Source organism: Amphiprion ocellaris, chromosome 16 (assembly GCF_022539595.1).
Source record: "Amphiprion ocellaris isolate individual 3 ecotype Okinawa chromosome 16, ASM2253959v1, whole genome shotgun sequence".
Lineage (NCBI taxonomy): Eukaryota > Metazoa > Chordata > Actinopteri > Pomacentridae > Amphiprion > Amphiprion ocellaris.
Window position 1 is genome coordinate 10634988 of NC_072781.1, and position 24467 is coordinate 10659454.

At 41.7% G+C, this 24467-nt stretch overlaps 1 protein-coding gene across 7 annotated transcripts in view; it reads right to left on the reverse strand.

Annotated features, from left to right (window-relative positions):
• marchf8 (membrane-associated ring finger (C3HC4) 8) overlaps positions 1-24467 on the reverse strand; it is a 93617-nt gene that overhangs the window by 3387 nt on the left and 65763 nt on the right. For 4 of the 7 annotated variants that reach the window (XM_035945270.2, XM_055018552.1, XM_055018556.1 and 1 more), the window contains 6 exons: positions 21787-21837; positions 11622-11701; positions 10282-11226; positions 4152-4332; positions 3019-3154; positions 855-869 (listed from right to left, as the gene is read on the reverse strand). In XM_035945270.2, coding sequence (XP_035801163.2) covers positions 855-869; positions 3019-3154; positions 4152-4332; positions 10282-11226; positions 11622-11701; positions 21787-21837 — 1408 coding nt within the window. The remainder of the gene's footprint in view (positions 1-854; positions 870-3018; positions 3155-4151; positions 4333-10281; positions 11227-11621; positions 11702-21786; positions 21838-24467) is intronic. The other 3 variants (XM_055018553.1, XM_055018554.1, XM_023263942.3) reach the window with 3 other exon arrangements.

The window sequence follows — 24467 nt, forward strand, 5'->3', positions numbered from 1 at the left end:
ATAAATAAATAACTAAATAAAACAGCTACAGCGAGATTTAATAAATGGTTAACAGTAATATACAGCATGTGGTTTGTAGTAAATTTGCTAAACTGCACAAAAACATTTCAAGGGCCCCTAGGGCAATTACAGCATTTCTCCAAACTGTATATATAAACCCTAAGGCTCCAAGTAGGAGGTAAAAACATTTTGCAAATGTGGAAAGAAGAAATGTTTGTAATAATCTCCAGCAACATCCAAAACAAATACTTATGCTGACACACTGACATGACCTGCAAACCCTCAGTTATTTTATGTTGGCATTTATATTAAAGCTAATACAAGATTTAAAAGCAGAGAAGGTCCATTCAATATACTGTTTTAAAAAAAAATCATTTTACCAGAGGTGATAAAATAAATCATGGAATGAAATGCAAAACTGCCTCATATGACTGGAGGGATACCAATTCAAGCAGCAAACACAATATAATCAGTATGGTAATAACTGTGCAGGACAGAGATGTCAGGTGCTTTATATCTAACTTTATGAGAAGAGATTAATGTGTCGTTTGTTTTGTGCGAATATGTCAGCAAGGTTTGTTTTAATCAAAACCCTCAGTCACAAAGTATAACACAGAAAATAAATCTCAGCATGTTCCTCTGCCTGCGTTCATTAAGTCTGGAACATTCAGTGACATGATGTGAACATAACCAGCCTTTGAGGGGGGGAGAAGTGTTTCTATCCTGAAATCAAGGCAGAAAAGGGAGGGAAAGGGGTGTAAAGTGCAGTTGGAAAGGAACTGGATACAGCGGACAGAAAGGCTGACGGGGGAAACACAATTTGACAGTCAAAAGGTCAAAGTTGAAATGTTTACCTGGGATTCTTCCGGCTGCATGAATAAAGAGAGTGTAAGTATCATGTATTACCAAAGACACACAAACAGATTGATAGAAAAGGCAAAGTGTAGAAATTTAAAATAAAGTCAATATTACAGTAGCACAATTTAGGATTTAGGATTAATCCATCATGCAAAGATTAACATCATAACAGACAACAAAGCATAGTTCAAGGTGTTTGGACCCATGTTTCCTGCAATCTTGATTTACAAGAGCAAAAACATAGCTATGGTTCAGTGTGACTTGGCAGAGGACAAGCTGGATTGGTGAGGAACTATTTGGCATCACCATGGCGACTGAACCTGACGGCCCTCAGGGACTCTAACAAGTCTGAATCATCAGGTTGGGCTTAACAGGCACAGCCTGCTCCTCCATCTGTACACTGTCTCCAAAGTGCCAAATATGCCAGGGAGGGATGAGAAGCAGTAGACGTAATGCCAGCGGATGCTAAAACAGCTCATCATTAAAGCATCCTTCTCCTTTTTTAGTCCTTACAGCGAGAGCACAGCGGTCTGAGGATGGCAGTGTCAATCTTCCCATGACTAAGTGCTGTTGTCCACTTTGGTCTGGATGTAGGAAGCAGCCCAGACTTTGCTAAAGGGGTTTTAAACTCCAAGTGTTTTTTTATATCTTTTTTTTGTAAGATAAAAAAAAAAAAAACAAACTGAAAAATATGATGCCTTACTGGCGGCTGTCTGGATTTTTTATTTTTTTTTAATAGTCTATGGTGAGCAGCAGGTTCCAATTTGGCAAAGACACAAAATACTGCAAAAATGTTGCTGCAAAATCTGAAAGGTTATCATTGGATAAAACTATCATCTTAATCACTAATAGAAGGAAGGAATCCCAGACTTTGGGGTCAGCAAAAAGTGTTCACAGATTCAGTGAAGAAACAATTTGTCATTTGCAGAGAATTTTAAGTTAGTCTCGCTGTCTGTGAGCAACGTGAAGCTGCAACCACAAGGACTGAAAAAACAAGAGGAACCAGAGAGCTTTGTCCAAAAGTAACACAATCAATCTAGCACCTCAAAAGCTCACTAATTTACACTTCCTGTTTTGGTTATTTTAATCAATTCACAAATGTCTAGCTGGTTGCCTGGCAACCTGATGGTGATGACAAAATCCCCAAAAGTGACTGCAGCCTGCCAAGAAACATTTATTATCCTATAATCTTTTTTGTACAGTTCTTTGAAGCAATAAGGAAACGAGATGTTATGTGTTGATTGGGTTCATTTACAATGAAAACAGGTGAGCCGTTTCCAGTCTTATGGCTTGAGATATCAAAGTCTTATTGATATTCTTACATAATTCCTAGGAAGAAAGCCAGAGCACTCCCCAAAATGTCAAAACGCTCCTTTAAATTGCTGCACTGATGCAAAGTTGTATATTTATATTGTTGTTCATTCAGATGCTGTGCTTTTCACCTGCTGTGTCCAGTTTTTGCCATAAATGTCGTGTCAAACTGAGACTAACTGCTGTTGTCACATAGCTGTTGGACCTTCCAGCTGATTTTACACCGGGTATTTTTCTGTGGAACACATGCACGCAAACACAAGTGCACGTACACACAGCCATAAACAAACACACAGGCTCATACACCTTTATCCTTGTGAGCATCTTTTGCTGACTACATTCTTTCCCGTTAACAGTCAGACTAACATGAACTGACCTTGAACAGACAAAACCTTTGCAAAAACAGCTTCACTCTAAAAATCTCAATCTCAATGAGGATCTTTGAGAGAGAGTGAATAAATATTTTCTAAACCTCAGACCACAGATGTGAAATTAAAGTAAACTGAAATGAACTTCTAGTTCAAAAGAAAAACCTCACAGACGGGAAATAGTCTCTGAAGCAAACACTTCTGTGCATTTGTTCGGTCTCAGCTGCGACTTTGATGTCAACCGAGTTTCTCTGAATTATGCAAACATATATTCCAACGTAATGGAACGTTTTACACATTCAGTACTCACATCATGGGTGCAACACTGCAGTCATAGAGATTTGTTACTAAATAAATGACTTGGAGATGGTAGAAGATTGAGGATGAATGGATGACATCCAACACAACACTACATCTAACACAGACAACGGCGGTACGTTAATGCTTGAGTGTACGTTTGCACATCTGAGCCTGTGCTGACCTTGTCTGATTTCATCTGCTGTTCTGTCGATGAGAACGTAGAGTGACCAAACCACGCAGGTGATGGCGATGACATGGAAGGTGACCGAACACATGATCTTCCTCCTCTCGCTCGCTGTCATCTGTAGTTTCTCCCACTGTAAAAAAACAAAACAAAAACGCACATTTGAGGAGGTCAAAGGGTGCAAAGACAATCCATTCACACACAGAAAAACACTCCTTTAAACACTTAAAGCAATTGAACGGCTTACTCCCTTGGCCATTTTCTGGAGCCGCTCAGAGTGTGAGTTAAATATTTGATGAAGAGCATTCAGCTACTGTAATCAAGATGCAACGCTACGACAACGCTTCTTGGCAGGGCGAAGAAGATAGAGAAGAAAAGTGGCATGCAGCCCCCAGGACACCGAGGCGATGCACCCCGCAGCCTGCCAGGAAGCTCGGTTAGCACACTGCCACACCTTGTCGGTCACTGGCTGCACAATTCATCACGCTGGAAAAGCGCCCAGCAAGACAAAGAAAACACAAAACACAATGCCAGCACAATCAGATTAGTGCTGTAAATAAGCTGTATGGGCTCTCCCAACATCCAACAGCGTTACTCATGAATCCAGACATGAGCCGGTAACATTGCGGGGTCACTTTTTATGAGAAGCGGGTCGTAGCAGCACGACACACTCTTTGATAAATACTTCATTACTGAGACCAACATCCACCTCTCATCTCAAATTTCTCTGCGCACTCACACATGAACAACTTCAACATTCACCCGTGGGATTCAGAAGCTATTAACAGCGGAGCATTTGTTTAAGGCCTTTTGTGCAGCTAATGAAGGGTGGAGGAATTTTAATTAGAGTGTCCTGCTATCTCCAGGCCGCAACGATTGATAAGAGCCTTTAAGGGAAGTGTGCTGCCTCTAAACCATTTGAAATGAATCATAAACCCCTTCCATCCAAAAAAAACCTTAAAAAAAATCACTTATGAAAACGACTTCAAAGGTCAGTATCATGTGCGGGTTATCGGACAGTTTTTGTCATTTTTTAGTTTGCTTAGATGGGACTCTTGGCAAGGAGACCCTTAATTTCTAAACTGAACTGATGAAAGTGAGTGCTGACGTACACATATAAGCTGCCTCACCTTGCGCAGTGGTTTGAGCTTGGTCTCCATGATGAACTCATATTTACAGAGCTCACAGCAGCGAGTGTCAGAGCTCTTGATCCACTGTTGTAGGCAGGACTGGTGGACGAAGCGCAGGCTCCCCGTGCAGTGGCATGGTGTGATCAGAGGACTCTCGTCATCCCCTTCACAGTGACAAATCCTACAGGAGGCAGAGAATACAGTCAACACTGAGCTGGAGGCAAGACAGCTCAAACAGGACCGAGACAGGAGAGGGGAGAGATGAAAAAGAGAAAAGTTGGCAGGCATAGCTGGCAGATATTTCCCCAAATCTGAGAAAACTCAAGTTCTAGAAGATCTACTATATGTCAGCACACATGTAGCATCCTCCAGTAGTGTTTATCATAAGGCAATGTGCTTAGAAAATGCTAATTTTACCACGGCTTTAGCAAAGCATGGCAGGTGGGGAATATGATTTCACAAAAATGAAAGCGTATTAACACGATGGCCGCAGAAGACAAAACATGTCCCACAAGAACAAACTCAATCAAGACAAACTAATTTGATTCAAAGCACTTCATTTGCAAATCCAAACGGCATTTTCAGGAAATGATAATAATATATTCCAGCAGTGTCGCAGCACAAAATCGAACAGCGCTAATCTAATCTCAGATACCCCGTAGTTGTATCGCCTTCCTAGTTTCAGTGTTGCGAGACCTAATACACGTTGTTTGTGACGATAATTATGTTAAGGTGACACACAAGTGCAGACAACACAAACAATAGCAACAAGAGGCATCTGATCTGTCAGTGGTTCCCAATCTTTTGGTTCAGACGTATTTTCAATTGCTATGATAAAATGCAAACTGGATGACATATAGATAAGCAGTTTGTGTTTTTTTTCATGTAATTCAATTGAACATGTTGGATTGCTTTGGTTAAGTTTACATTTGTACTAATAAAAACATTTCAACTGTTCCTTTACTCAAACTAACATAAACTGTTTCAACTATTTATCCACTACTTTTAGCGAACTATTTTAAATTCATACCTTACCATTTATCTTAAATCAGCTCTAATGAGTCTTGTTTAGCTATTTTACAAACTGTCCTTGTACAAATACCCTTGGTTGTGTATTATACCAGTACATTAGTCTAAAAAATAACCTCTGTTGAATGTTTAACCCTTTGAATCCCAAATTCCTGTGGTGGATTTGAAATGCAAGCTGTGTTCGGAAAAATTGGCAGAATTACACCAGAGAGAATCGCTTTCAATTTTGTGACGCATACATTGTGTCAGAAAACTCAGGCAAATCTACACTAAAACTTTATTTCATCAAAATCCCTTTATTCTAGATGTCTTATTCAAATATTCACCAAAAACAAAGTGTTTACTGTAACCAGATTCCGCTAAAACAAATAAATTCTGTGCTACTTAGCACTACTCAGAAGCCATTATTTGCTCAGCTGCGACCAGCAGTCATGTGACAGAAATTCAGGAAATTTTCAGCTAAAGTGGGCTGAAGTGCAGGCTGTGTTTACAGAGAGCAAAAAGGGGCCAAGAATGGAAACAAAAATTAGAATTGTATAAAATATCGATAGCAGAGTCACCACTTTGGTCCACTATTGGTAACACTTGTGGGGAATGGGAAAATATTTAACATGTTGATTCTATTTTTTTCTTGTAAAACAAGTAATCAAAGAAATTTTAATTTGATGGCATTTGAACTTTGCTATAAATAGTTTTGAGTTCTCTCTACTTCTAGCAACGGTTTGTATATTGCTTTTTATTGCAGAGAAATGGCCACAGTGAGTAAAAATGCCCAGAAACTGCTTGCGGTTCAAAGGGTTAGACCTTCACTAATCTGGTAACTGCTGCGGTGCTAAATCCATTTTTTAGAAAAAACATCAAACCAGCAGATTGCACATTGTGGACGCTGTCTGACAGGTAAGAGGACAGAGGTCGGCGGCATTAGTCATCCACACTAAGAAGCAGCACATTTGTCTGTCTGAGTCTGAGCAACTGACAAGACCGATAGTGTGGAACTCACACATTCACCTGTAAGTCAGTCAGAGTCTGCCGGTGCAGCGAGTTTAAGTGGTGAGGGGCAATGTGGGTGGTTGGAAAAGGTCACGAGAGCAGCTCATAATCTCAGAGTGAAACCATTACCACACACTTGCCCCACTCCAGAAAGTAGAAAGTCATTATGATCTCCGAATTCAATAACAGGACGCTGACCTTGCTGTGGCTGCTCAGACCCAAGTCCTTAGTGCATAAGCAATAAGCTCCAAATTCAGCTGCTGCTTGTTCCACCACAGTACAACTGTGACTAAAGGTTAAACTGATATTTCTGGCTAGACTAACAGACTGATTGCAAGGGGAGTCAAAGCTGCTGCACTCTACAATAAAGTGCACATGATGTCTCCATAGAGGGGTAGTTATAAATGGATACAAAACACACAAGGGAAGGCATTATTGATCTATTCTCTAAATCCATTTTTTCCTCTGATTTGTACAGGGAGGCGGATGCACAAACCGGGACCTCCTTCTATTGTGGTTTCCTCCTGAGTGAGTTGCAGGGAGCTGTGGCACTTCTCTGGGGAAGAAAAAACAAGCAAAGCAAACAAAACATGTACGAAAAGCCAGAGAAGGAGAAGGGGAATGGGGTGTTCACATGGGATTGTCTTTATCCCGGTTCAGGTGAGGATAGGAAACCACACGAAGAGTCACATGCACTCCCACGTGCGCCCACACGTTAGAAAGTAGAAGATGATGCCTATTTCCAGAGCTCTGGATGATCTGGCCAAGGCGTTACAAGATTAAAAGACAAGGTGAACAAAGGAGGATAAAAATAGGTCACTTTCGCAGGTTCTCCACTAGAAGAGGAGGAGGAGGGAGTGGAGTGAAGACTAGGGGGGATTAGACGAGACAGGAGGCACAATTAACTTGTCCAGCGGAGGGTTTTTTCTGTGTGTTATGGATAGGCTGCCTTGTTTGTATTTGTTTGCATGGATAACAAGATGATGAACTGCAGATTCTCATCCCACGCATACTGTATTGCTATTTCAATTAAAAAAATGCAGCCTGAGGGACCGGACCGTCTTGGTGTTTATATGAAGAATTGCCGCCTGCTGAATGAGCAGATCTGACAAATTATTCTAATGTTTATGTGGATTTCATTTTAAAGTAGGAGGGGATAACCACAGAAAAATCCCTACTCCTCCGCATGTAGCTATGGTGGAAATAAAATGATCAGTAAACAACAAGATTGGAAAGATTTGGTGCAGAGAAATTTGGGCTTTTGCTAAATTTATTGAAGGCTTTGCCTGCTAGAATTAGACTAAATGGCATTTAAATTGCTTTAAAGATAAAAATCTCACAAATAAAGCACACAGCATTCAGCTTCATTATTAAATGTAAGATACATTAAAGAGATGAACACACTGTCACGATCCCAAACCATCTTACAAATTCACAGAAAAATGAGCTCTATTTATGTCACCAGCAGCTCATTCCAAGCACTGTTGGGCATGGGAAGTTAAAATTTAATTTGCATCACTTGAGCAGCCAAAACACACCCTCTTTAACAGTAATTTTAAGATGGCAGAGGCGCCGTCAAAGTATGACAACATTAAAATGTGAGAAGCAAAACAGAGTCGGGAAATCACAAGCACCACAAGCTGAGAAGGAAACAAGCTCGGCAACTGTGCAGCCCTGCCGAGGCATTCACTTTCTTCCTCTTCTCTCTTTTTTCATTTCCTCGTACTTTTTCTCTGGTGGCATTCAGCCAGTCTTTGCGCTACGCGTTCAGTCTCTTTAAGATCCTCCTCCTCCCTCCAGCCTTTCCTCGTTCAGCCCTCATCTTCAAATGTTTATGTATTTATTTTCAAATGAATTTTTTAACACTAATCTGTTTTCTTTTGCTGCTAAACAGATTTTCACGTGGATGATACGGGGCAGAGTGTGAGGCATTTTACTCTCAGCCTGTTTCCAGTCTGAGCAGCTCTACACTGCCAGGGACACACTGATCAGTGAAAAACACAAGTCAATTAGTGGCAGGAACACTGTAAGCCATCTCCCTTTTTATTCCTTTCCCCTCTCTGCACATCTTAAGGGGTTAATTGTCTCTCTTAACATGGCCATGCTTGGCTTAAAGAGAATATTACATCTTCTGAGAAGACACTAATCGGTTGGAGGGGGGTTAAGAAATTAAACAGACTATACTTGTTTCATACGTTGGCTGTAAAAGCTTAAAAGGCAGCCTGTAGTGTGTTTTTTTTGAATACTCGAGGCTCTATGCAGCAACGTTTATGTTTGTATCTCTTGCTGTGCTAAAATATGCATGAAGATCGCAGTAATCTATATGTATGAAGTCTGCAAATTATAAAACACTTAGAAGAGAAGAGGCAACGTAAGAACTGTGAAGAAGGTGAAAAGCTATTCCATGCAAAGAAATGCAATCTTGACTGTAATCACTGCAATTTACTCCAGAGCTTGTTAAAACGTGGTGAAAAGACACCTGGTTTCATGCTGTCTGATGATCGACAGATGGTGCCAGTAACGTTTTAAGAGATGTAGCAAAGCTCCACCAAAAGGCAGGTAAGAAGATGAATACCAGTCAATTTAAACTCCATATGTCATTAATGCAGTGCTTTTTCAAAATCAGAAAATGTTTAAAGATGAAGCAAATTCAGTCAGTTTGTTAAAATGTTTTGCTGAGAATCACTGACTGTAAACTGTGTTTTCTCTAAAAGGCGACATTTCTAATGAGGAAGTAAGCCAAGTCACCTCTTATCAGGCTTCCAACTGTTATATTCTGAAGTGTTGTCAATAAAAAAAAACGCTGGCTAATAATTAACACACTATTCATCGGTGGAAAAAAACAACCACCCACACACTTCCACAGGTGAGGAGAGCCTCAGCTCCGAGCTCACGCTTCCAGCCACCTGACAGGGAGTTGGCACCATGTGTTTGTGTGCATGTGTGAGTGTACAATCCACGACTATGCAGCTATTTGAAGCCAGTAATCTTCCTCCTGATCTCTGGCCTTCGGCTCGCCAATTCCAAGCTCATGTTTCTTTATCAGGCTGCAGCCAAGGTGTAAAACGTATAATCTGAAAAGCACTACCAGTACAGATCGCAGCTGAGGGCGCAACAAAATGGACCTGTAGAAGTGCCATTCCTGTGTTTAAGACTTGAGCCTCATCAGTCCAGAGAAACCCGATGGAGCAATGACAGACAGACACAGAAACCCAGCAGGGCTCGATGAGATGCTCACAATTCCTGTTCTCCATGACCTGGCAAGATCTACTGCTAGCAGGCCTCATCTGTAGGGGCCACGCAGCCATGACCTGGTCCGTAATCAAATATTACTCATAATCCGTCCTGTCTAACTTGGCCCGGCTCTGCCAATGAGACAGCACACAGCTTGTCATGTGACAGAGACGGATGACGGCCCTGTTGACCCAATCAGACAGAAACCGGTCCAGCACCATTTATTGTTCCCTTTCTGCCACCATTCTGCTATTCCTCAGACAGACACACACTCAACTCCTCGGCGCTATTAAATTTTCTACCCTAACCTCTGCCCCTCTAGCTATTCCTTAACACTGCCATTGCCCCCCCTTATCCCCGGCGCAAAGCTTCGGGCTTATGAGCAAAATCAATCACAATTTTTTGCAGCCTATATAAGACACTTTACTGCCTCATCGATCTGGTAACAATGAGAAATTATTTAAAAAACACAGCTTGACAGCACAATGAAAGACATGGCAGAGCGCTGAGATAACAGTGAAGTGAAATTAGGTGGTATGAAATTACAATACATCACATATTCGCTCGAGACACACACAAGGGGTTGAATCGGGGCAACTGGGAGGAGGAGGGGCGTACAGTTGTGGTGTGTGCAGATTACAGCAGCTATGTGTCTAGGTTCTTGTGACTAACAGCTTCACTCTGAGCAGGGGTTGAGAGGACAAACACTGCTGTGGTAGAAGATATCTGCTGGGCAGTTATACTACGGGATGAGAAGCTCTCCGCTACTCCACAGGGCTCTGGGGTTCACTGCCACGTTACTGCACAAGGGTGGTCTGGGCTTTAGCAAGTCACAGGAAGGGCGGGTGTGGATTACACCATCCAGACAGTCACCCACCTGCAGCAGTCCCCAGATAGCGAATAGGGTGACAGCGGCCCTGTTTTCTCTGACAAAGGGGATGGACAGCGGTCCAAGTCGCTGTCCTCATCCATATAGCACAGCGGGGCTAGAAGAGCACCCAGTCTGGCCGCAGTGTCTGTTTCTGGGGTCGCCGGCTGCTCCGTCCCCTTTGGAGCCCGACTGGACTGGTCCTCCTCAAACACGTCGTCGTCTCCCAGCAGATCCTCGCGGGGGAAACCTGACTCGCTGCCTTCCAGCAGGGCGCTAGAGGACTTGGTGATGTGGAGGTGAGAGGCGTAGCTGCCCAGCTCAGAGAATTGCATGCTGGCCGATGTGGAGGATTGAGAGAAGGGAAGGAGGAGACGAAGGAAGTTGGAGCTCGGGGAGGGATGAGGGTGGGGGTGAGTGACGGAGAGAGGAGGAGGAGGGGTGCCGACGGCAGGGTCGGACGGGGAACAATTGGCGGGAGGGATGCCCGTCATGTATTTGTAGTTGCTGGTGAAGGAGGGGACGAGGTGGGGGTGGGTGCGTGTTGAGAAGGCCGGATTCGGGCTCTGCTGTGTTTGGGCTGCAGGCAGTTTGCCGTTGAGTGTGCGCGCCCTTCGATCCGAGCCGGGAAGCTGAGCAGGTTCCGGCTTCAGCTCCAGCTCTCCCTCGGAGCATGTTCGGTCTATGAAGTGCAGACCGCGGCAAAGACTGTCCACACGTTGGCCCACGTCGTTCAGAGACACCGAGAACCTGAGCGAGCTGTGGGGCCGGATGTTGACGGAGGATGGGCGGAGCAGAGAGAGCCAGTCTCGCTGCTTGCCGTGTTTGCAGGCCGGAAGGGCGTCTGTGCAGAGGGTGGCCACTGAAATACCTCCTGAACCTTGACAGGTTTTACCGTTAGAATTCAACAGAACCACTGCAGTTTGCTTCTGAGTGTCCTGATCCTGATTGCTGCTGTGTTGGTGTGTGTGTGTTTATGTAACAGGAGCACGTGATTGAAGATATTGGTAAAGGACAGCAGGAGAAGATATGGGAAAAGACAAAAAAGAGAAATGGAAAAGGCATCATGCATTTGAAAATAAAGGAATCTGATAAAAGAGATACATGCTTGCGGGGACTTTGGATGATCCATGTAACTATTAAATCTGTTTTATTTCCGCCTACATGCAACCAGGGCTGCTCCCCACAGTGCTCAAGGATAAAGTGTAAACCATCATCCCCCACTGATAAGGTGCTTCACCAGTAATAGAATGATAAATAGATTCACTTTATAGTCCTCAGGTGTTCATATCACTGTGGACACAAACTACTGATTCACTGGCTTGATTTGAGGTTGAAACGGTGCGTACCTGCAGATGTCCTGGCTCGAGGGGGAAACCGACGTCCTCGAGAAACTGCATGGAGCGTTGACTGAAGTCGGGCTCCCCGCCTGAGGACCAAACACAAGCACACACACACACACACACACACACACACAAAAAGGTCATTTAGGACAGAAAGTACCATCATGAGACTTCTAAGTAAAAGCCTGCGGTGAAATAAATACTATATTATTCAACGAGCAGGATCAAATCACATTTCCTGTGATGGCAGCAACGGTCCTGTGTGGTGGGAGCGATCAGGCTGTCAGCGGCCGTTTCTGATCTTTACAGAAGGAGTGAAGGCACGTTGCATACTGATGCACAGGATGATGGAAAGGAAAAACACAATACTGGCAGTTAATCTATCTGATTACAGCTGTGCCACGCAAAATCTCTCTCAGTTCGTCACAGAGCGGGCAAAGCACCAGGCGGCCACGAAGAGAAGCGACGAACAGACAGAGGAAGAGTTATGAAGAATGAGGCACAGACAAAAGCACAGCTGGAGGACGTGAGGCTGCAGAAACTTGTTCAGCTTCCACAGAGAATTTTTAAACAGATGCACCTGCAGGTACGAGACTGCTGTAATAAAAAAAAACACCTTCTGCATCATCTAGTGTAATTTCCACTGATATTTACTTTACACAACGACACGGTGAAGAACACCTAAAAATGTTCTTGGGTTTTAAAGGAAACTTTTATTTTATTACATCCCAGGTTTCGTTCACAACATTCTTCTACATGACAGGGCCAGAAATACAAGCAGTCAGACAGTCACACTGGTAGTAAACATGCCAGGATTATCAAATTTATTTGCAAGAAAATAATGGAAGTGAATGGACCTGAAATACCTGTAATACAGCTGCTTTCATGCACCACTGGCAGAATACAAAGAACAGGAAAAGCTCCATTTCTTCTAATGTAGCAGAGCTCTGGTGTTATTCCAAGATACTCACGTAAATTCGTGACTTTGTGGTGAAACAAGTTTTAAACTGTGCAGATGCTCGTAACCACCCGAACACCAAAACCTGTCGGTACATGTCAAAAATCTAAATTCCAGACTTTATCAGAGGCAAAAATTTGAAAACAGAAACAATCATTAGATTTTGAACTATCCGGCGGTCACTGATGTGATGTGCCATTCCATCAATACAGTTAGAGTCTCATTTAAAAAAAATGCCAAACTAAACAGTTTGCAGTAAAGAGATTCTGACGGTAGTAAAACATCTATAGTATGTAGAGTTACTATTTTTGCCTCCTGTATTAGTTACACCTGTAGACACTTCCACATTGATTCCATTTCCCCCCCATTTTTGTTAAATAAACAATCAAAGAAATACAACTTTCTCCGTATGATTTATGGCACTTTTCTTTTTAAAATCCTGAACAAATACATTTTTGAATTCTTTTTGCTTCTAACCATCGTTGTGCTGTTTCTATAGAGGTGCACGACTTTATATCGCAGTAAAAATGAGCCTGCAGGGAGCTGAAAAGTGACAGGAACAAATAAACAGAAACAACATGATCTGTGTTACTACAGGATGTTATTTAGATGCAACTGTCAGGATTTGTGGCATTGAAGCCTTTTCGCCACTGACTTATTGTCACATTTGTAGGTGCTTTTATCGAGCCTCTGGCTTCATATTTAGTACAAAATGTGTGCTTAATCTCCTCATGTAAGTCACAACAATAAAGTGATTAGGGATATTTCCTGAATGTCAGACAATTCCTTCAACAATTCATCCCAATGCTCTTCACAGTGGCAGCTACAGACCGGGTGCAGAAAGAATGGGATCAGATAGTGTTTTGGTGGCTAGCGTAAAGACAAGGGGGGTCTGGTAATTTCAGCAAGAAACTAATTACCTATTGATTTCATTTCTAACTAAGGGAAAATTTAGAGCTTGTGGCCTGACACCAATCAATAGAAAATTCAATGTCCAGCTTTGCCCTTCAGCCTGTTTATCTGTCTGCATGTGAACAGCACAGCTTCACTTAAACCGTTTGCTTTCCACTTGCACAAAAAACATGCTGTCCTTCTCTTTTGTTTTGCTGTTAATAGTTCATTCAAGGCTGTAGACTCGCTAAATCTTTAATTTCCTGTATGTCTGTTATTTAGTAAGTTACATTAATAGCTCACATTCAAGGCTGCTCTCTGAGGCTTGAGCAGGAGTTTGGGAGATAAATGTGAAAAGCTCTGAGGTGCGGCTGAGAGACAAGAAGACACTTTTATTTTGGAAGTGCATTAACTGCACAGCTGGAACACACTCCTTTAACTCTACGCTTCGACAACGAGAAACTGATGACAAGAATCACATAAATGAAATCCAGATGCAGACTGATAAAAGCTAGGTCCAGATGATCTTTATTCATTATTTTCCATCTTCCCACTGTTAATCACTGGCACTGTCATCTCGTGCACGTTGGCCAGCAGATAACCACCTCTGTCTCCCGGCAGTGTGATGATAACAGAGTCGAGGTAGCAATGATTAACTTCCAGTTAACAGCCTCTGTGACTCTTCAGACTTCTATTAAACATCTGCTCTCTCATAACAGTCCTCTCTCGTGATGAGGACCTCTGATGAGTGAGTGAGCGAGTGCCGGCGTTGATTGATAACTAAACTACCGCAGGCAGAAACGGTTGAAAAATGCCCCGACTCTTGCCACGTTCTGCTTTAGAACCTCTAACCTGCACATTTGCACTTAAAAATATCCATTTAGTTGTGGTTCTGATGTGCTAATTAGATATAATCCACATCGTCCTCACTCTAATGAACACCTGTTGATATTGTGTGCTGGAACAATCTCCCATTTCATTATCATAACTACTTATTTAACCTCTCTCCTTCAGCACACTGCTTAAATTACCCTCTCTTCTACTTCTTAGATCTTCTCTTATCCCTCAAACGCCACCTTTCTCATATCCCCCATTGTCTCTACCTCTATTCTTCTTTTACAGCCTCTACCTGGTGCAGTTTTCTAGCCACTGGGGCCTTTCATAGAATAACCTTTAAATCTAACAGCAGCGATGAATCACTGGCTCACTGTGAGAAGCTCATATTAAGCCAGACAGATAATGTGAATGGACCAGATGTTGAAGAGACGCCAACAGAAAGGCAACGCAAAAGAGAAGCGTAAAAGTTTACCACTTATCTAACATCAAAGTGCCCTCGTCCTCATCAACATCCTGTTCTTGTCACGATCTTATCTCAACTTGAGAATATTTATTATTATTGCTTGGAATTATTTTATGTTTGATTAAGTAATCCCAAATCAAGATCCACTTATCAGCTTTTTGACATGCAATATGGCTGACAGGATAGCAAGAGGACTTTGTTTCCAATGTTTCCAAGGTCAGCAATGAAGAAGTTGTTGCGGTTGACATTTTGGAAAATAGGTTTATTATCTCCTTGCTGAGGATTAGAGGAGAAGATCAATACCACTGTGAGGTCTGTGCTTAATACACTGAAAAACAAACATAAATGAGGTCGTCTTTTCTGACTTAAGAAAATTATTAAATTTGGCCAGTTGTGCACAAAAAGTTTAAATGGGTGACAACCGCTGACTAATTTACCACCACTGAGTTTATCTACACTGTAGTGGCTTTAAAGGACAATAACTGATATTGTGACCAGACACTCCTACAAATCATTACCTTAAAATGCAGCTTTATTCAAATGACTCGATGCCACAAAGGACAAGAGAAAGAGAAGAACGTGCTGCTGGCATGTTAGTTAGGGCTGTAGGTACTTGATATGTCCACAGCTCCACTACTTGTCAACTAAAAAACCCTTTTCAGTCATCTCTAGATGGGCGTATACGAGAACATGATGCTGAGGCTCAACTCGAAAACTGTGACAACTTCTAATAAAAGTATGTTCAACTAATGATCTACATTTAGTTTGTGGAAGTAGTGTTTTTCTCTGCAATCACTGGTATTCTAAACAACCAATTACTTATTAAATGGTAGCATAAACACAAGTTGTTGGTTCTTAAGGAGCTGAATTCAAGTGGGAAAAAAGGAAGTTATCCAGCCAATTAAATTGATTTACTATGACTTGAGTTTTGTTTTTAACACAGAAAAATTTGTTTAAATTACACAGCATTATGTTGGTATAATTAGCAACAATATTCTGTCAACACAACTCCTCAACTTAAAAGCCTTATCTAAATAATAAAAAAAACAATCAGAATTTTTATCCTGCAAGCATGCATTTAATTAAAAGGTGCTAACAGGTCTGCTGTATTATTTTTTAGAGTGTTCAGGATGAGTGGCACAGCACTTCACAAGCTGCATCAACAACCTCATTGACTCACAGACATATCACCTGTTACTGACTTGTGATTTCTGGTCTGTGACTCCACTCAGTTTGCCCTTTTTCATTTCCAAAATAGCACGTACTTGCTTGTTTCATTACGTCCATTCTGTTGTGGAGAGGCCATGTGTTGGAACGACAAATACTTTTTCAACTATGTTGAAAATAATAGATTGAATTTACTACAATATCACATACTCCTTTTTATTATTTTATGTGAATCTAGAGCCAGCAGCTGTTCAGGCTAGCTTAGCTTCTGTTTAGAACCTTTGTGAAGGTGAATCACAAAACCCATAAATATTATTGCTGAGGTGCTTTTATCAAGCAGCATTATGCAAACATTTCATAATTCACCTTTTAATCAGCAACTTATTTTATTATGTTACAACACCTGTTGTATATTTTTAGATATTTTTCAACTGCTGACTCATCCCCTTTCATTTACAGTCTCTGCATGACCCTCACATGCTGCTTATGAAACATGAAGACCCCAGTTATGTATTTCATACCCCGGTAATACCCACTAAGTATTTAATGCTGAGCCAAGTTCAGTGATACCACCAAGCAAAAACACGGGTTGTGCCGTCGGTGCTAAAAGATATTCAAACTCCATCATCAGCTGTCTAGACTTGCAGAGACTTTGAGCTCAAAAACAAGACGGAGGGAGTGAACAGTTCAAGAGGAAAAGCGGCTACAATAATTATACACCAGTAAAGCATATAATGACGGAATTATTAGGTAGAATCAAATCTGCAATATTCAATCACAGACTAAATCTCTTCAAGCAGGAAAGTCCGGTGCCAGTTAAAGGTGTTACTTTTCATGAGCGGCTCCATGAAATGAAAGTCATACTGTGCAATAAAAAAATGTTCTCTCTCTCTCTTTCTTTATTTTTGGTGTAATTCAGATACTACGAACACATTAGAGCCTTAATCACAGTGATTCGGTAGCAGCAGGTTGTGCAGGAGGCCGCTGGAAAGCTGATGGATGTGATTGGCCGATCATTTCTCTGGCGCTTGAGAATATCGTAAATCATGGCCGTCCATCTGCTTCAGTGGGACCTCATGTGAGCTGCTGAAACTGGCAATCAGTGCAGTTGCTTCAACTCTTGGACCTGATTCAAAGTGGCAGCGCCTGGCTTTGAAGAAAACAATATATACTGATTTATCTTCTTAGTACGACTAAACTTAACTTCTTTACTACAAACACTTTGTGGTCAAAGGATGATTCTTTGATGACTTATTTGGGTATATTTGAAGATACTTGATTAAAGAAGATGAAATAGACTATTAACTGGTGCCAAAAACAGGTTCAGATTTCCACGTTTACAACTTTGGAGCTTCATTTTATTGGTAAACTCAAGACATGTTTATGATTACAGTTGCTTGTGTGAGGGTTAAAAATACTATAGACTGAAAAATAACACTATATCCGTTGAAATCAGGTTTACTTACACTGCACAACAGATTCTATAAGTCAGATACTTGAGTTTCTGAGCCCTACTTATAACTTGAATGTAACAGCAACTATTACAACTAATGATGATGAACATTGCTACACAGCTCAGTGAAATAATTTTTTTAGAAAACCTGCCGCTTGCATACAGATTTTTTGGCCTCTTAAGGCTCTGTTGTCAAATTTTTTTGTTTGAAAACTGAAAAATTGAAATGCGAGAGTACTTGACTACATTTTTTAATAGCTTCAGAGCTGATATGACAGGTTGATTAATCAACTATTTGATTAACAGAAAATGCATAAGGCACTTTTTTGATAATAAGCTAATCACTTTTGTCATTTTTTTGAAGACCCTGGCTGAGCAAAAACATTTTCGTGCTCCAGCTCCTACAGTTTAAAGGTTTGCTGCATTTCTCTATTAGATAAAGGCGCTTTGGGAGTTACATTTATCATCATAAGCTCCGAAGAAACTCTAATGCATATGTTTCCTATTTATGTTATGGAAAAATGACTTAGAACTAACTGAGAAAAATAACGGCGGATTAATTCATCACAGAAAATCATAGTTGCAGCACTAAAATTTACAACCTGACCCACCTTCGTAGCAGTGTTCAGAGATAAAGTGCACTGCCATCAGCACTTATATTGTTTTTGCCTCCATAGGTGTCATTTTACAGCATTGCAGACAAAATGAGGTCTCTCCAAGGACCAGAGCCCCTTCAGCGAAAGGCCATAAAAATAAGCACCCAGATTGAGAAAGAAAAACCCAAAACAAAACACAAACTATGATGTGCCGCAAGAACAATTGATTTTGTTTTTCTTTAAAATAGTGGCTTGGCTTAGCGCCCGGTTTCAGCATCAGTGGTCTGCCAGGCTGAACAGACCAGCAGAACCGGTCCCATAGAGATGCGGAGGACAGGTCTGGGGTTGTGCACTGCAGCACTGGAGCCCGAAACGCTGCAAAACTGCAGCAGCTTGAATTGTAGAACACAACCAGATGTTTGGCCGGCGATCAGCAGCGGCCCACTGAGCGGTGAGTCGCTGCTCTGTGTCTTTATGAGGACCGTAATACTTTAATTCCTTCCCAAACAGTGTGGGAGGCATCGCACAGCTCGCTGGCACTGTGCTAAAGAGAGACACGTCTACAGCTAAGCCTCCTGACCTCACCGAGTGGAAAATCAACTCGCACCAAAATCAGCGGGCAATCCTCAGCCCACACTCTGATAAAGCTTTCAGAGCTACTTTCATACATTTGTATTTTCAACACTGACTGTTCTTTCATTTAACAAAAAACATGCAAATCATTCGCCTTCACACCACCTTTCCTTCACAACTTGTTTTTCTCAGCAGCTCGATGGAAGACACCTGCTGAATAAATGAACTAATGAATTAGGAGGTGCGGCGCAGATGACAGATAATGAGCTTTTGGGTTTGGATCTACACATATATTCATATAAACGACCATACACCTTAATTCCCCACAGTGACAAGCTCACTGATGGAGGCAGTATCATCTTTATGAAACAATTTACCCCATGGCTAAATCCAGCAGCTTGTTTTCCTGTTATTGTGTAACTCTCTCTCTCTTCCCAGTGTGTCTCATGACAGGTATTCCAGTGGGAGTCTTACAAGCAGCTGGGTATCTAGAAATTAGATAAAGTTGTGAGTCATCTGAGAGGAGAAAGCTGTTTGATTAAACAAAAACAGTCTCTAAAAAAGTTACGAAAACCAAAAGAACCGCAAGCATCCTGCCAGGTGATCAGTCGAAAAGTAGAGCAGCTGCTTTGACAGAATGAACAAATTCTTTGGATGTTTGAGCTTTCATATTATCCAGACTGTTCTGTCTTGCCAAGCTGGATGTGTTATGAAATATTCCTCTCAGGCCGACGCTGTGGTTATTTATATAGAGAGATATCTTTTAAGTAGGTCAACAATTGGATACGAGCGCATTCATTTTTGATTCGGTCTGACACAAGCCGATGTGATTCAGCTTGAATTTGTGCCATGCGAAGCTGCTCAGCATTTGTTTGGTGCCCTGATTTTGACTCTGACTGGAGCTCACATGGAAATGAATGAAAACAATCAAGGCCAAAATCATCCATAAAAACTTTAATCAGCAGCTCACACAGACAGGCAACATGTGCAAACTGACTGAATTTACTTATCAGCTGTACATTTTTACTGTGTTCCGGCTTTGCAACGTAAATTAACTTGACCTACATTTTATATTCTTTTGGCACAAAAAAAGGAACATTTCAGTCACTGCTGGAAATACGAAAATCTTTCATCTCCTCCTGCCAATACTACAGAGAGCGAGGAAACTTATAAATGTACTGCATATATGCATAAAATCATCTTCTACAGTTTTGCACATCATATTCTTAGTCAAGCAGCTTCCAGGGAGAGTAGTTTCAGGAAGACGGCGTGTTACATGTGTAGAACAATCCACTGTTAAAGCTTTTCTTTTCATTCTGAGTCGTCGACAATATCTGTCAAGACTTTATTGCACTAGTTCTGGGTATTTCAAATTGGCCTTCTGATTCAAACCATCCACCTTAACTTTCTCAAGCTGCCTCCTTCCCTTTAACTGCAGAGGCTCCCAGCAGACTCGTCCATTCAGAGAACAATTAATACCGATTTAAAACCTGCCAGTCAGTTGCGTTTCCTGTCAGGAAGGAGTTAGAAACAACAGCTGGCAGACAGACTGCTGATTATTAATTAAAGCTGTCAAACTTGTGAGCCTTGTTCATGCTTAACGTCTATCACGGCATCACGCAAACATTTATCAGAATAATGGCAGTCTGGGCAGGACAATGCATTGTGTCTGCCTCCTGCTAAGCAATGAAATCCACTTGTGTGTTTGAAGAGGGCAATAAAAGAGGAAAAGATGTGTTTAATACCTCCACACTGACACTAGTCTCCCCACAGAGACACTGTTGGTGTATTACAGTAATAGTTCAACATCTTGGTAAAAGACACCTGCCCACTTTTCTTTCTCTGGAGTTGGATGAGATGAAATACCATCCCGCTGCCTCCCCCTGTTTTCTGTCTTTAAGCTGGACTACGACAGACAGCTGGCCATATTTAATGGACAGACATGCAAGTGGTATCAATCTTCTCGCCCAGTTCTTGACAGGATAAAGCATATTTCCTGCAATGTCAAACTATCCTGAGCAAAGTGCTGAAAGACAGTCGTAGCCTCATAATTTCTACCTTCATTTTCACGAGCTTCCAAAGGTCATCGATTTGGAGGCGATCACTCTGACAGGTGCAAATTTATCACACAGGATAACCGCACGAGCACAATCTCAGAATTATTATCTCATTCGAAAATTATCACCCAGCCTGTCAGTCGTAAACATTTGATTTCGGGTGCTTCGTGGCGCCATATCGACAGACTTTGTACTTGCTGAAGTTGCTCTTGTATAATAATACACTCTGTTGTAAAGCTGTGTGTGGTGGTTGGATCGCTCATTTAACAGGTGAGCAAAATGTTATTGTGTTCAAGAATGGCAGGCAAAACTGCAAGGCGTAAAAAAATACATGTTTCTTTTATGCGGGGCTGATTTTGCTGTCATTGCTCAGTTTTGCAAAGCAAAATGTGAGTCATGATTCATGATGATCTTGTTTTAAATGTGGATAAATACAATATATTGAATGACTCAATCCACCAACTGAAAGCACCAATGTCCACAGGATACATATGAGAAATTTGCTATGTGTCATCAAACTGAAATAGTTCTCCTCATCTGTGAATTTAATCTAATAAACCAAAGCCATAAATGATGAGTGAGTCACGATTTGCAAAGCAGCCAGTGTTTGTTGTACCCCTTTGGTCACAAAGTGGAACGTTGTCTGAGAAAACAATATTTATGTTTAACCATAACGGTTCCCCTGAGAATGATAGCCATATTTGCCACTTGGGTGCAATAACCTCCATTTTTCCCACGTTTTAGGAGCGAGGGGCTCGTGGATCAAACATTATTGCCAGAGCTGTCCCACGGTGACAGAATGACTCTGACATCTATTAGCACAAGTAAAGGGTTTATCCTCTAAGAGGCTCAGGAGAACAAGAGCTGAAACGTGGAACCATATTCAATGCAGGCTGCAGGCTCGCTTGTGGGAGCAACAGGAAGGAGTGGGAAGGGGGAAATAGCGAAAGACGTGGAGTCACGGAGGTTGCGGCTGAGATTGAGGCGATGCGATGCGAAAGAGGCAGGTTATCTATCAGCAGCTGCATGTCTATCTGCTCCGTCAATCTCTGAATTCATCCACAGCTCACCCCACTGCCACCCTCTTTGTCTCTTTATTCGCTCCCCTTTACTGTGTGACGGAGCCGAGCCGTGCATCATTCAGATGTTTTTTCATTCGTATGTGCTTTTGCTCACCTTTGAGATATTGCTGGACCTGCTTGCCGAATGAGCCAGAGGTTTTTCATTCTGTAAAAGATGGAGAAAAAAAGCACCAGTGAGTAAAAAACATATTCAATCTGTATACTCGGTGTCAAACAGGCACACGCATTCTACACACTGACACATGCCCTGTTATTTCTATCTAAATTGCACTGCCTTTGCAGTGAACAGTGTCTGATATAAACACCAAAACTACATTTAACACACTGACGTTTAGCAGATACAGTATTCACCAGCTTAGCTTATTCCAGCCCAGATTCATATTTGCTTTGCATGTATTTGTCATAAATAAAAGTCAGAGAATCACCACAGTGATTGCAATTAATCTTGAGTAAGACATAAATATCTGCACCAAACGTCTCAGCAATCCATCCAATCGTTGTTCACTAAGAACCCAAAATGTCCACCACGTTGCAGATATATTAATAAGGATGAAGACATATGAACAGGGAAGGATTAGACAGGACTGATTCATGGTTTGACTCGGCGTAATGAGCACAGCAACTTTTCTCAGCAGCTCAGGGACCTGCGAGGGAGCCTGTGGTAAATCTAGTTCCTCTGGGACGAGACGAAAGGAGGACAAGCTGATTGCATAACGCATCCGTCCAAACTGCAAGTCAAATGAAGTCACAATATTTGTGTCATTACACTGGAACGAAACGGGCCAATACCTACAGCGTTCAGCGCACTCAAGTTTTGTTTTGAGGCGCTGATCATCCTCGATTCTCGCTCCGTGCTCTCTGCTTGCATCAGAGACTCAGAAAAAACAGCCACTGGGGTTTTGTGTTGCGTTTCGGTGTTCGGAATTAAAGCCGTGAACGGTTCCTTAATTAGTTATCAATCATAGTTAGATAATGCTGAGTTCACACCAGGTCTGTCAGGAATGTGCGAGCCTTGGACATGAACACAGATGCAGAGAGAAATCTGCTCAGATGGTATTTGGTATTTCAACTTTATGAAGACATGAAAATATGGCCTGAGTGACATGTTAAAGAGGGAAGCGTTGCTCTGTTTGACTCAACTGAATCCCACACATGGCAGCACTAATGTAAACCCACAGATGCAGAAACCAACCAGTGCTGCTGTGCTGGGTTACATTATATAAGCTGTATCTGATGGGTAAAACTGCATCCATTTGTAGTACAGCATTTTTCTGTGATTAATTCCTGCCTGAGATACAAGAACACTTGAGAACACAACTAAGAGACTACAGCTCACAATGACAATGCTGATGTGAAGCCGGTGTAGTGTTTAGTATGTAAGTAGGATAATCTCACTAGTAAATAGAGGAATCCTCTATATATCTGTATTGCTTTTTCACCAACCTTTTTGTCCTCTTATACTTGGATGTATTGCTGGGGAAGTGCAGTTAGGAGTTTCAATTAGATGAGCGGTGGCCATTTCTGGAGCATTATTTTGGCTAGAAGTTGTTTTCTGCAGACCTTTGGCTGCTTCCAGTTGGTAATTAACATTTATCACTAAGCTGGACTGAGGACGATGGGAATGTCATTGGTTTTAAAGGTATCTGGTCACAAAGTATTGGATGAATTGACATTTTTACCTGATGCTGATGCTAGATAGAAAATTAAAGGGATCACAGAATTCATCCTGATGGGGACAAAAGTGTTAGTACTGAAGATTTGTGACAATCTAACCAATAGTTGTCAAAACGGGGAATCACCAAAACCAGTGGACTTCATCCTCTGTGGACCATAAATGTCTGCATGAAACTGAAGGGAATCCATCCAGTGGTTGCTGAGATATTTCAACCTGGATCAAAGACGTGGAGCAACTGATGAGAGCCACATCTCAAAATGGTTAAGAACTACTTTTCTTTCTTTTTACTAGAGTTAAGACTACAGTATCTTTAGGACACAAAATTGACAGAAATGTACCATAAGGAGACTTCTATCGTGATCCCGCCATTTCTGCAGCCCCCATGAGCCTCTCTGAAGAAGCTGCCTACTTGTCCATACACCCTCTCACACACACATATGCTGACAAGTAGCATTTGTTACTGTGGACATCTCAACCCTGAGCGCATTTCCTGATATCATGGCAGCAGCTGAGTTGTCACCTTCACTATCTATTCCCGAACCGGATTAACTTTGCCACCGAAACTCACAAACTACGAGCCCACATACACACACACACCCACGCATAAATCATACCACTAACAGACTCCTCGACATCCTACCAGTTATAATTACTTCAGTGCCTCACATGTGTTCTTACTGTGACTAGTTGCCATGGAGATAGAGGACTACTGTATGTGCCGAGTCTCTCCATCACTCTCTGCTTCCTCCCAATTCCGTCCGTAGTTTCCTCTCATCTAACTAAACCCCTGAGGACATTTAAACTCAACACATAAACACACAATCAAACCCATTGAACCATGTTAATAAGATGAAAACTTGGATCTGGTCCCTAGATCCCACTATGTGATTAACTATCTTCATTAGCAGAAATTGGGCAGCGCTCACACCCAGGCATGTACAAATTCTCGACCTTTAAACTACTTTCCCACCCTCGTTATTAATTTTGAGGTCAATGCAGAGACAACGATTCGAACACATCTGTCATCTTTTGTGTCGCCACTAAACTTCTAACAATGACAGAAAAATAGAAAATATTAACATCATCTGAAGAGACAAAGC